At 36.3% G+C, this 12,352-nt stretch overlaps 2 protein-coding genes and 1 long non-coding RNA gene across 3 annotated transcripts in view; 2 read left to right on the top strand and 1 right to left on the bottom strand.

Annotated features, from left to right (window-relative positions):
• Positions 1–2,183, bottom strand: part of LOC122531902 — a 17,221-nt gene extending 15,038 nt beyond the window's left edge. The window contains exon 1 of the long non-coding RNA XR_006307418.1: positions 2,141–2,183. This is a non-coding gene — a long non-coding RNA (uncharacterized LOC122531902). The remainder of the gene's footprint in view (positions 1–2,140) is intronic.
• On the top strand, positions 969–4,801 carry LOC122531896 (carboxypeptidase B-like). Its single transcript, XM_043660177.1, has 8 exons — positions 969–1,126; positions 1,506–1,821; positions 2,286–2,588; positions 2,668–2,755; positions 3,671–3,816; positions 4,099–4,155; positions 4,246–4,330; positions 4,503–4,801. The coding sequence occupies exons 1-8, from the start codon at positions 1,044–1,046 to the stop codon at positions 4,694–4,696; spliced, it is 1,272 nt and encodes a 423-aa protein (XP_043516112.1). The 5' UTR covers positions 969–1,043; the 3' UTR covers positions 4,697–4,801.
• A 2,005-nt stretch (positions 4,802–6,806) lies between these two features.
• LOC122531898 (carboxypeptidase B-like) lies at positions 6,807–10,600 on the top strand. Its single transcript, XM_043660180.1, has 8 exons — positions 6,807–6,965; positions 7,323–7,638; positions 8,114–8,416; positions 8,496–8,583; positions 9,493–9,638; positions 9,921–9,977; positions 10,068–10,152; positions 10,328–10,600. Exons 1-8 carry the CDS (start codon positions 6,883–6,885, stop codon positions 10,519–10,521), a joined length of 1,272 nt encoding a protein of 423 aa, XP_043516115.1. The 5' UTR covers positions 6,807–6,882; the 3' UTR covers positions 10,522–10,600.
• The last annotated feature ends 1,752 nt before the right edge of the window (positions 10,601–12,352 follow it).

The following is a 12,352-nucleotide window of genomic DNA, read 5'->3' as shown; positions in this document are numbered from 1 at the left end:
AATGAAGAATTTCTACTATGGCTACAATATATATAAGTGTCAGTAAACATTTCTATGGTGATAATAAAATTAATAGCTATTTTTAAATATTCTATTGATTATATTAAATACACATCTCGACGGAACATAGATGTCGTTGATCTAAATTCTTCGAGGTAGAGGTCGCTACAGGCACATGACACACTCTACCATCTGATGGACATAGTAAAATAAAGAGAAGTGAGGATTGTGGTTTCCAGAGGATACCATCGCATATGTAGCTCCGCTACAAACTTCGAAACATTCCTCAGAGAAGCCAGAATGTAGTATGTTCTAAAAAAAAAAAAAAAAAAAAGAAATAATGAACGATAAAGACAATATGGAAATTCTGCCACCCTCAAGATGCTACGTGTTTCAGTTCAGGGACCAAAAATATTTAAGCTCAAATATCTTGAAAACTAGCAAGTTTTTCTCTAGCTACGATTTTGGATTTTGCATCAGGATAGCAGGAAAATTCAACAGATGGTACATGAAATTTCTGAAACAGGTTGTGATCCTGATATATTAAATTTCCCCAAAAATATTTAAACCACAATATTCTTCGAGACCAGAAGGGATTTTGGAATGTGTATCAGAGATTAGAGATAAAGGTCACACGTGAAATTCTCAAAATTCTCAAAATTTCGAAAAAAAAGTCTTGAAAAAGCGGGAAATTCTTGATAATAATAAAAAGTTTGAGAATTAGGACGTAAACAGTAACAATACGTCATGCTTATCGCACAATAAACCGCTATCGGGTGTTCTCCAATTGAAAACGAATTTCCAAATGATTGATTCTGTAATTAAAATTTCAATCAATGCTATCTTGATTCGATAAGGATGTCATCTATTGTCAGATTGATCTTATCTGACTTTCTACACACTATGTACTTTTAGCAGCAATTTCATGCTCTCGTTGAGAGACGCTTTTGCAATCTAGAATGAAAACTGATTATTTGGTGCAGATACGACACGATATATAAAATCTGCAAAATGACAAGTAACTTTAGTCGAAATAAATCAACATGCGCGTACTTTTCCTGTTTGCGACAATTCTTGTCGCGGCTGTCCTAGCCGTTGACCAAGAAACTCATCCCACCATGCAAGGGTACGTTTCGTTTTTTAAATAAATTATTCTTATTTCATAATTATTAGCAATAATGTATATTGTTTCTACAATTAATTGTGGAGGAATATAAAGATATCGGTAAGAAATTTAAGCTTAGGGTTTAAGGTTTCTTACAGTTTCGTTATTTATGAAACAGTCATTGATATAATATTCCAACATATGGCACCATTAAAGTATAATTAAAGTATAATTTTCAAGTGCAATTTAGATTTTGATATTCAAATAGTCCCCTTATTTGCAATTAATGAAATAGTAAAATCGATGAAACTATAAATGGTCATGGCATCTCAAAGTGATGAAACCATATATGCAATATAATGAAACACAAAGAGGTACCGTTCTTTTGAAAAATTGACAGGATGCAGAGTCTCTCTATTTCATACGATACGCCCGAACAATTTTCGTTGCTGAAAAATTACGTGGACGATCCTGGATTCGATTTTGTAAGAAGCACAAACGATCTCGTGGATGTTCTGGTGACGGCGGACAAAATCGAAGAGTTCAAACAACTCCTTGAGGAACACCGTATGAATTACACGGTTATGATCGAAGACGTTCAACAACTAGTTACAGAGCAGCTCATCAAACAGGAAGTGGAGCGTAGATTGCAAGCTAGAACTCAAGATTATGCTTCCGGAAGATTATCTTTCACTTATTATCCCAATTACAAGGAAGTAAGTAACATCAAAAATTTCAAAGATTACAAAAAAAAAGAAAAAGCAGAACTCGTGTGCACACGCGAGATATCGCATGAGTTAAATATGTTACTTTGTAATACNGTGATAAGTAAACGACAACGAAAAATTGTCGACAATTTAAATTTGGTGGTACTTTGGAAAAAAAGATCATTGGTCTCATTTTAAAGCGTGAAGCTTCTACTTTGATAGTCGTAAGATCATTCATGGAAGATAACTTAGTATCGTGTAGCGATAAGGCGAGAATATCCTGACTTTTCTACTCGCTGGATGACGCAAAATAATTTTCGAAAAAAACAAACTCAAAACTGTCAAAACAGAAGCTTCAGGCTTTGAAATAAATCTTTCCCTCTCGAAGTAGTATCGATTTAAATTATTAACAATGTTTCGATGTCAATGGTACAGTCACGGTAATAATAAAAATGAACTTAACGCGTTCACAGGTAAACGAGTACCTAACCTATCTGACACAGACCTACAAGAACATAGCCTCGTTAATTACCATAGGTAATTCTTACGAAGGAAGGTCGATGAAAGTTTTGAAGTTGTCGACTGGTGGCGCGAACAAGCCGGCCATTTTCATCGATGCTGGAATTCACGCCAGAGAATGGATCGCTCCAGCGACAGCTCTGTACATGGTAGATTTAATGCTACAAAACCACAGAGATCTCCTGACCAAGGTTGATTGGTACGTCCTGCCAGTTTTGAATCCAGATGGTTACGAATACACGCACAGCTCGTCAGCGGTAAGTTAATACCGCTGCATGTCGTATAAATTAGTTTGTTCGTTGTAAAATGCTCTAAACGATGTAATACGCTCGACAGAACCGATTATGGAGGAAAACAAGATCGAACACGGGCTCGACTTGCAGGGGTGTCGATGGAAACCGAAACTACGACATGCAATGGATGAGTAAGTTTCCATTTTCCATTTATGATCCAATTAAATAATCATATCTAAAGCAGACGTGTTACAAAGTGTCACGTTCGATAAAGAAACTGATGGCGAGTAATAATTAAATCAATCCCCGTTCCGGTCGATTAAAGCTTTGTTCCATTTTTAATAACTATTTCAATGATACTGCGGCTCGCGTCAAACGAACAACGTGATCGTAGATAACTTATCATCGGCATCGATCAGACACTTGATTCGATCGAGAAAATATCGCGATAAAAGAGGAACGTAATTGGATAAATAATTTTTGTTCATCTACTTGTTCAGAATAAATTGACTTCAATGAACTCGTCTATGTGAAGCAAAATCGGAAAGTTTCGTCACGGATTAATTAACGGGACGTTATTGAATAGGGACGGTGCAGAGAAATGACTATCTTGCAAGTAATTTCACGAAAATGGAAGTTCATGCTGTTAGCTGTCACGTTTTTCTCTTTATCAACGTTGTATAGCTGTCGCGTGAAGTGTAGTGTGTCACGATTAACTCGATCATTGCTCTCTCAAGTTATGATTGAACGTGATAAAAACACGCTCGCTATTTCTCTACCTCTCTTCTGATAAGCTGACTTGTGAGAAGTTTGCGAGTTATTCCGTGAAGCAATTCGAAAATCGTGTCGATCGTGGATCTCACTACGCTAATAATGTCGCGTCTTCGTTTGTCATCTTTCGAAACAACGATTGACCAATATTGAACTTGCATCAGATTCAGCAAACAGGCAAAGAAGATTTTGCATACATAATATACAGCTGTTATTAACACTTCTTTATCGTTCAGTTTTCATCTACTTTGTTTCTCATCTGTCGCCTCTCAACTCCAGTTTTCCCTGTTCTGTAATGTCTTTCATTCCTATTGATTGAAACTCTTAATTCGTAGCAACTGGCGCGTCCAATAATCCGTGCAGCGACACTTACGCCGGGCCTAAACCGTTCTCCGAAGTGGAGAACCAACACTTGAGGGATTTCATTTTGGCACGGAAGGGACAGATCAAGGCCTACCTTACGTTCCATTCCTACGGCCAGGTAACCGATCAAATTTTAATTTAAAGGGATCAAGCTTTAATCTTAATTTAATTTTTTTCTGAACGCTCCGAACAAATTGAAAAGCGGAACACTTTTTAATCCTGCTTGCTTGCTGGTCACGTATTTGTACTCCATAAATTTTTATGGAGTACAGTCGAAAAATTACTCTCGTCGCACACAGAACATAACGGAACGTCGAACGCTGGGAATTGTCGCTTTTTTTTCTATTCGCAAACGCGATTTATCAAAGCAATAATGTACGAAATTATACGATTTTTGCAGTACATCTTGTACCCCTGGGGCTGGACATCCAACGTGCCCGCTAACGAACCAGAGCTGGTTAGTAAATTGCTGATAAACATTATCGCTTCTGCGATAATGCATTTTGTTACAAACAATATCTTCACTTTGCTTTCTCTTCTTTTTTAGCGTAATCTTGCTAGCCAATGTGCACAAGCTATTGCCAAGTCTCGCAGAACTCGATACACTTATGGAACTTCAGCTAATGCACTATGTGAGTAATTGATTGTTCTGAATTGATCTGCGAGATAACCTATCATCATTTATCAAATTTCTGTCATCGAAACGATCATTATTTGCTTATTCATTTTTTTCTTTTTCTAATCTTATCTTCAACAGTTTGCTTAGTCCATCCAGTTTACTTACTCTTCTTTCAAAATTATTAGATCCAGCTGCTGGCGGCAGCGACGACTGGGCTCTGGGCAAAGCGAACATCAAATTGTCATTTACCTACGAATTGCCCGGTGGAAATTCTGGGTTCTTGTTACCAGCGTCTGAGATCAAACCCGTTGGTATCGAGACGTTCGAGGCTCTCAAAGTGACCCACCAATACGTCACGTCGAAATACTCTTCGCATTAGTGAAATTGAAACTGTAGGCTTGTTGTAAAGGGTGCGACCATTTCGATTTTGTATCGCGGAAAGCAGTAAAAGTCCCAAAATAAATTACGTCAAATTGTTTTCGTACATTCTTTCTTTCTTTCGGCGTGGAAATGAATCGAATTTGCGGAGCGGAGCACTTATTTTGAGAAAACAGCCATGTCGGTTCCTCGTTGACCCAAAATGGTCGACTAATTCTTGTATCACGCAAAAGAAAAAAATAATCGGAAGGAGAAAGGAATCGCGGTATACTAGTGTTTACATTTAAAAATGAAGAGTCTACCGCTGAAGAAAAACCATTAGATGTGGCGAGTACTTTCTTCAATTTTTCCCGCGTTTCTTAGATGGCCATCGAAGGAAAGCAACAATGCTTGGAATAATGTGAAATGAGAAGACAGCCTGAAGGATTTTATCGGACTGAACACTTTGCACGCAGAGCTCAAATTGATCAAACTGTTATGCCTCATTTTTCGAGTATCTTTTCTCTTTTCAAGAAATTGCTTTCTGTACAAGTGTAAATCGTGACTCGTGTGATTTAGATCTACTTCATGTCTCCTTTTTGATTAAATATTTTTGATTAGATCTATTCTAAGTATATTTTTCCTGTGTTTCAATAAATAAAAAATCATTTTAAAAGTATCGATTTTACCATTTTTAACGAGAAACTCATTAATGAAGTCGTAAAACGTATTCATATTGAGCTTTTCTTGAGATACACGTAAATACATAATCTAAAGTGGTATAAAATTGTAGTTTGGAATCTAAAGATACTATTTAATAAAACTGTAACGGATTTCATTTATTTAAATAATAATAATGATTTATTTAACCACTTTACTTGCTTCATTTCACTTGGTAGAGTTCTCCAGTTCATTATTGCTTAGGCGAAGTGTGTTTTACAAACCTAATGATTTCTTTCCTGGTTGATGTTTCCGACACACGAAATTCTATTTCACGTCCAGTCTATTCTATCTTTAGTCAATGCTACAATAAAACTCGGAAATTACTATCTTACTCTTGTGCAAAGTAAAATAATGGAAAAATATATTGCTGCCATCTCTCGTGAAGGTTCACAAGTAAGAGGCATATGACACATTTCGTCATCTGACGGAACATAGTAAAATACAGAGAGTGAGGAATGTGGCTAACAGTGAATGCAATCGCACATGTAGCTCCGCTACAAACTTTGGGACATTCCCGAGAGATGGCAGAACGCAATATGTTCCCAAATAAAGAAAGAAAATTATGAACGATAAAGACAATGGTATGAAAATTCTGCTACTCTCAAGACGCTACGTGTTTCAGAGACGAAGAATTTAAATATTATTATTTCAGAGACTAGTATTTAAGCTCCAATGTCTCGTAAACTAGGAGGTATTCCTAGCTCCGATTATGGATTTTGCATCAGGATAGCAGGGAAATTCAACAGATGGCACATGAAATCCCAGGAACACGTTGTGATCTTGATATATTAAATTTTTCGAAAAATATTTAAACCACAGTATCTTCGACATCAGAAGGAATTTTGGAATGTGTATCAGAAGAACATAAGGTTTAAGAACGTGGCACGTAAAATTCTTGAAACTATGCTGCTGGTATTCCAAAATTTCGAAAAATATTGAAACCTCAATTATCTCTGAAATCAGGAGGTATGCTTGGTTGATATTTTAGATTTTACATCTTGTATCAAGGTTGTAATATATATATAATTTATATATATAGAAACAACTTATATGGATATTTTAGGGGATTAAATGGCTTTATTCATGTTATAGTATATCTACGTAGATATATATTTATTTTTAGAGCGTAATAATTTGTTAGAATATAACACACGATATTATATCTATATATGTACAAAGTATGGGTTTCTAAGGATTAATGATTTCTATATTGTAAATCTAAGTATATAAAAATTAACCGAAATAAAACAATTAGTCTCGCAGTAAACAATCAATCAATCCTATCTCACTCCGATACGGATATCATCTTTTGTCAGATTGATCTTCTTTGACTTTTTTATATACTACGTACTTTTAGTAGCAATTTCATGCTCTCGTTGACAGGCGCTTTTGCAATCTACAAAGAAATCTGATTGCTTCGTTAAGATACGACACGATATATAAAACTTGAAAAATGATGAGTAGCTTTAGTCGAACTAAGTCAACATGAGCGTAATTTTCCTATTTGCGACAATTTTTGTCGCGGCTGTCCTAGCCACTGGCCACCAAACTCATCTCTCCATGCAAGGGTATGTTTCTTTTTTATTTCATAATTACTAGCAATAATATATATCGTATCTAGGATTAATTGTGCAAGAATGTAAGACCATTGATGAGAAGTTTAAGCGATTTCTTAAAGTTTCGTTACTTGTGAAATAATTGATTTCATATTTTAAAATGTGGCGCCATGAAAGTGTTTCCAAGTGCCATTTAGATTTTGACAGACAAACAATCCCATTACTTGCCATTAATTTCACTGTATGATCGATGAAAGTACAAATGAATGAAATTCAAATAGATGAAACTCAACAAATCTCAAATTGATGAGATTGTATATGGAATAAAATGAGATACAAAGAGGTATTGTTCTTTTGAAAAATTGACAGGATGCAGAGTCTCTCTATTTCATACAATACGCCCGAACAATTTTCGTTGCTGAAAAATTACGTAGACGATCCTGGATTCGATTTTGTAAGAAGCACAAACGATCTCGTGGATGTTCTGGTGACGGCGGACAAAATCGAAGAGTTCAAACAACTTCTTGAGGAACACCATATGAATTACACGGTTATGATCGAAGACGTTCAACAACTAGTTACAGAGCAGCTCATCGAACAGGAAGTGGAGCGTAGATTGCAAGCTAGAACTCAAGATTATGCTTCCGGAAGGTTATCTTTCACTTATTACCCCAATTACAAAGAAGTAAGTAAGGTCAAAAATTTCAAAGTTTAGAAAAAAAAAAGGCAGAACTCGTGTGCACACGGGAGGTATCGCATGAGATACAAATATGTAACATTTGATGTTACTTTGTAATAAGTGATAAGTNAAACGACAACGAAAAATTGTCGACAATTTAAATTTGGTGGTACTTTGGAAAAAAAGATCATTGGTCTCATTTTAAAGCGTGGAGTTTCTACTTTGACAGTCGTAAGATCATTCATCGAAGATAACTTAGTGTCGTGTAGCGATAAGGTGAGAATATACTGATTTTTCTACTCGCTGGATGACGCGAAACAATTTTCAAAAAAAACAAACTCGAAACTCGTCAAAATAAAAGCTTCAGGCTTTGAGATAAATCTTTCCCTCTCGAAGTAGTATCGATTTAAATTATTAACACTGTTTCAATGTCAATGGTACAGTCACGGTAATAATAAAAATGAATTTAACGCGTTCACAGGTAAACGAGTACCTAACCTATCTGACACAGACCTACAAGAACATAGCCTCGTTAATTACCATAGGTAATTCTTACGAAGGAAGGTCGATGAAAGTTCTGAAGTTGTCGACTGGTGGCGCGAACAAGCCGGCTATTTTCATCGATGCTGGAATTCACGCCAGAGAATGGATCGCCCCAGCGACAGCTCTCTACATGGTAGATTTAATGTTGCAAAACCACAGAGATCTCCTGACCAAGGTTGATTGGTACGTCCTGCCAGTTTTGAATCCAGATGGTTACGAATACACGCACAGCTCGTCAGCGGTAAGTTAATACCGCTGCATATCGTATAAATTAGTTTGTTCTTTGTAAAATGCTCTAAACGATCTAATACGCTCGACAGAACCGATTATGGAGGAAAACAAGATCGAACTCGGGCTCGACTTGCAGGGGTGTCGATGGAAACCGAAACTACGACATGCAGTGGATGAGTAAGTTTCCATTTTCCATTTATGATCCAATTAAATAATCATATCTAAAGCAGACGTGTTACAAAGTGTCACGTTCGATAAAGAAACTGATGGCGAGTAATAATTAAATCAATCCCCGTTCCGGTCGATTAAATCTTTGTTCCATTTTTAATAACTATTTCAATGATACTGCGGCTCGCGAACAGCGTGATCGTAGATAACTTATCATCGGCATCGATCAGACACTTGATCCGATCGAGAAAATATCGCGATAAAAGAGAAACGTAATGCGATAAATAATTTTTATTCATGTTGTGCAGAATAAATTGGCCATGATTTCAATGAACTCGTCTTTCTGAACCGAAATCGGAAAGATCTGTCGCGGACAAATTAACGGCATGTTATTGAAAGGACACGGTGTAGAGAACCGACTATCTTGCAAGTAATTTCACGAAAATGGAAGTTCATGCTGTTAGCTGACACGTTTTTCTCTTTATCTACGTTGTGTAGCTATCGCGTGATGTGTAGTGTGTCACGATTAACTCGATCATTGGTCTCTCAAGTTATGATTGAACGTGATAAAAACACGCTCGCTATTTCTCTACCTCTCTTCTGATAAGCTGACTTGTGAGAAGTTTGCGAGTTATTCCGTGACGCAATTCGGAAATCGTCTCGATCGTGGATCTCACGCTAATAATGTCGCGTCTTCGTTTGTCATCTTTCGAAACAACGATTGACCAATATTGAACTTGCATCAGATTCAGGAAGCAGGCAAAGACGATTTTACATACATAATATACAGCTGTTATTAACACTTCTTTATCGTTCAGTTTTCATCTACTTTGTTTCTCATCTGTCGCATCTCAACTTCAGTTTACCCTGTTCTGTAATGTCTGTTCATTCCTATTGATTGAAACTCTTAATTCGTAGCAACTGGCGCGTCCAATAATCCGTGCAGCGACACTTACGCCGGGCCTAAACCGTTCTCCGAAGTGGAGAACCAACACTTGAGGGATTTCATTTTGGCACGGAAGGGACAGATCAAAGCCTACTTTACGTTCCATTCCTACGGTCAGGTAACCGATCAAATTTTAATTTAAAGGGATCAAGCTTTAATCTTAATTTAATTTTTTTCTGAACGCTCCGGACAAATTGAAAAACGGAACACTTTTTAATCCTGCTTGCTTGCTGGTCACGTATTTGTACTCCATAAATTTTTATGGAGTACAGTCGAAAAATTACTCTCGTCGCACACAGAACATAACGGAACGTCGAACGCTGGGAATTGTCGCTTTTTTTTCTATTCGTGAACGCGATTTGTCAAAGCAATAATGTACGAAAGTATACGATTTTTGCAGTACATCTTGTACCCCTGGGGTTGGACAACCAACGTGCCCGCTAACGAACCAGAGCTGGTTAGTAAATTGCTGATAAACATTATCGCTTCTGCGATAATGCATTTTGTTACAAACAATATCTTCACTTTGCTTTCTCTTCTTTTTTAGCGTAATCTTGCTAGCCAATGTGCACAAGCTATTGCCAAGTCTCGCAGAACTCGATACACTTATGGAACTTCAGCTAATGCACTATGTGAGTAATTGATTGTTCTGAATTGATCTGCGAGATATCCTATCATCATTTATCAAATTTCTGTCATCGAAACGATCATTATTTGCTTATTCATTTTTTTCTTTTTCTAATCTTATCTTCAACAACAGTTTGCTTAGTCCATCCAGTTTATTTACGCTTCTTTCAAAATTATTAGATCCAAACTCTGGCGGCAGCGACGACTGGGCTCTGGGCAAAGCGGACATCAAATTGTCATTTACCTACGAATTGCCCGGTGGAAACTCTGGGTTCTTGTTACCACCGTCTGAGATCAAACCCGTTGGTATCGAGACTTTCGAGGCTCTCAAAGTGACCCACCAATACGTCACGTCGAAATACTCTTCGCATTAGTGAAATTGTAACTGTACAGTCTTGTTGTAAAGGGTGCGACCATTTCGTTTTCGTAAAAAATAAATTACGTCAAACTGTTTTCGTACATTCTTTCTTTCTTTCGGCGTGGAAATTAATCGAACTTGTGGAGCGGGGCACTTGTTTTAAGAAAGCAATTCTTGGATTACGCAAAAGAGAAAATAATCGAAAGGAGAAAGAAATCGCGGTACGTTCGTGTTTACATTTAAAAATAAAGAGTCTGCCGCTGAGGAAAAAGCTACCATTGCACGCGGCGACCACTTTTTAAATTTTTCCCGCGTTTTTAGTTGGCCATCGAGCGAAAGCGCTTGGAAACGTGAAATGAGAAGACAGCCTAAAGGGTTTTATCGGGCTGAACACTTTGCACGCAGATCTCAAATTGATCAAACTGTTATGCCTCTTTTTTCGGGTATCTTTTCTCTTTTCAAGAAATTGTTTAAATTCAGTACAAGTGTAAATCGTGACTCGTGTGATAAATATCTAGATTTACTTTATGTCCCCTTTTTGGTTAAATATTAGATCCATTCTAGGTATACTTCGCCTGTGTTTCAATAAATAAAAGTTCCAATTAAAAGTATAGATTTTATCGCTTTTTAACGAAAAACTTATTAATAAATTCATAAAACATATTCATACAGAGCTTTTCTTGAGATACACATAAATACTTAATATAAAGTGAAATAAAATTGTAGTTTGGAATCTAGAGATACTATTTAATAATACTGTAACGGATTTCATTTATTTAAATAATGATTTATTTAATCACTTTACTTGCATCATTTCACTTGGTAGAGTTCTCCAGTTCATTATTGCTTAGGCGAAGTGTGTTTTACAAACCTAATGATTTCTTCCCTGGTTGATGTTTCAGTGCCTGACACACGAAATCCCATTTCACGTCTAGTCTATTCTATCTTTAGTCAGTGCTATAATAAAACTCGGAAATTACTATCTTACTCTTGTGAAAAGTAAAATAATGGAAAAATATATTGCTGCCATCTCTCGTGAAGGTCCACAAGTATGCAGAGGCATATGACACATTTCGTCATCTGACGGAACATAGTAAAATACAGAGAGTGAGGAATGTGGCTAACAGTGAATGCAATCGCACATGTAGCTCCGCTACAAACTTTGGGACATTCCCGAGAGATGGCAGAACGCAGTATGTTCCCAAACAAAGAAAGAAAATAATGAACGATAAAGACAATGGTATGGAAATTCTGCTACTCTCAAGACGCTACGTGTTTCAGAAACGAAGTATTTAAATATGATTATTTCAGAGACAAGTATTTAAGCTCCAATGTCTCGTAAACTAGGAGGTATTCCTAGCTCCAATTATGGATTTTGCATCATATAGATAGCAGGGAAATTCAACAGATGGCACATGAAATCCCTGGAACACGTTGTGATCTCGATATATTAAATTTTTCAAAAAATATTTAAACCACAGTATCTTCAACATCAGAAGGAATTTTGGAATGTGTATCAGAAGAACATAAGATTTAAGAACGTGGCACGTAAGATTCTTGAAACTATGCTGTTGGTATTCCAAAATTTCGGAAAATATTCAAACCTGAATTATCTCTGAAATCAGGAGGTACGTTTGGTTGATATTTTAGATTTTAGATCTTGTATCAGGATATATATATATATATATATATATATGCATTGTAATATATATAATTTATAGAAACAACTTATATGGATATTTTAGAGGATTAAATGGCTTCATTCACGTTATAGTATATGTACGTAGATATATATTCATTAATTTATTTTTATAGCGTAATAATTTGTTAGAATATAACACACGATA

Source organism: Frieseomelitta varia, unplaced genomic scaffold (genome assembly GCF_011392965.1).
Source record: "Frieseomelitta varia isolate USP_RPSP 00005682 unplaced genomic scaffold, Fvar_1.2 scaffold_425, whole genome shotgun sequence".
NCBI classification, from domain to species: Eukaryota; Metazoa; Arthropoda; class Insecta; order Hymenoptera; family Apidae; genus Frieseomelitta; species Frieseomelitta varia.
Note: the sequence above shows the minus strand (reverse complement) of the source record. Positions and strands in the feature narration are given on the sequence as shown.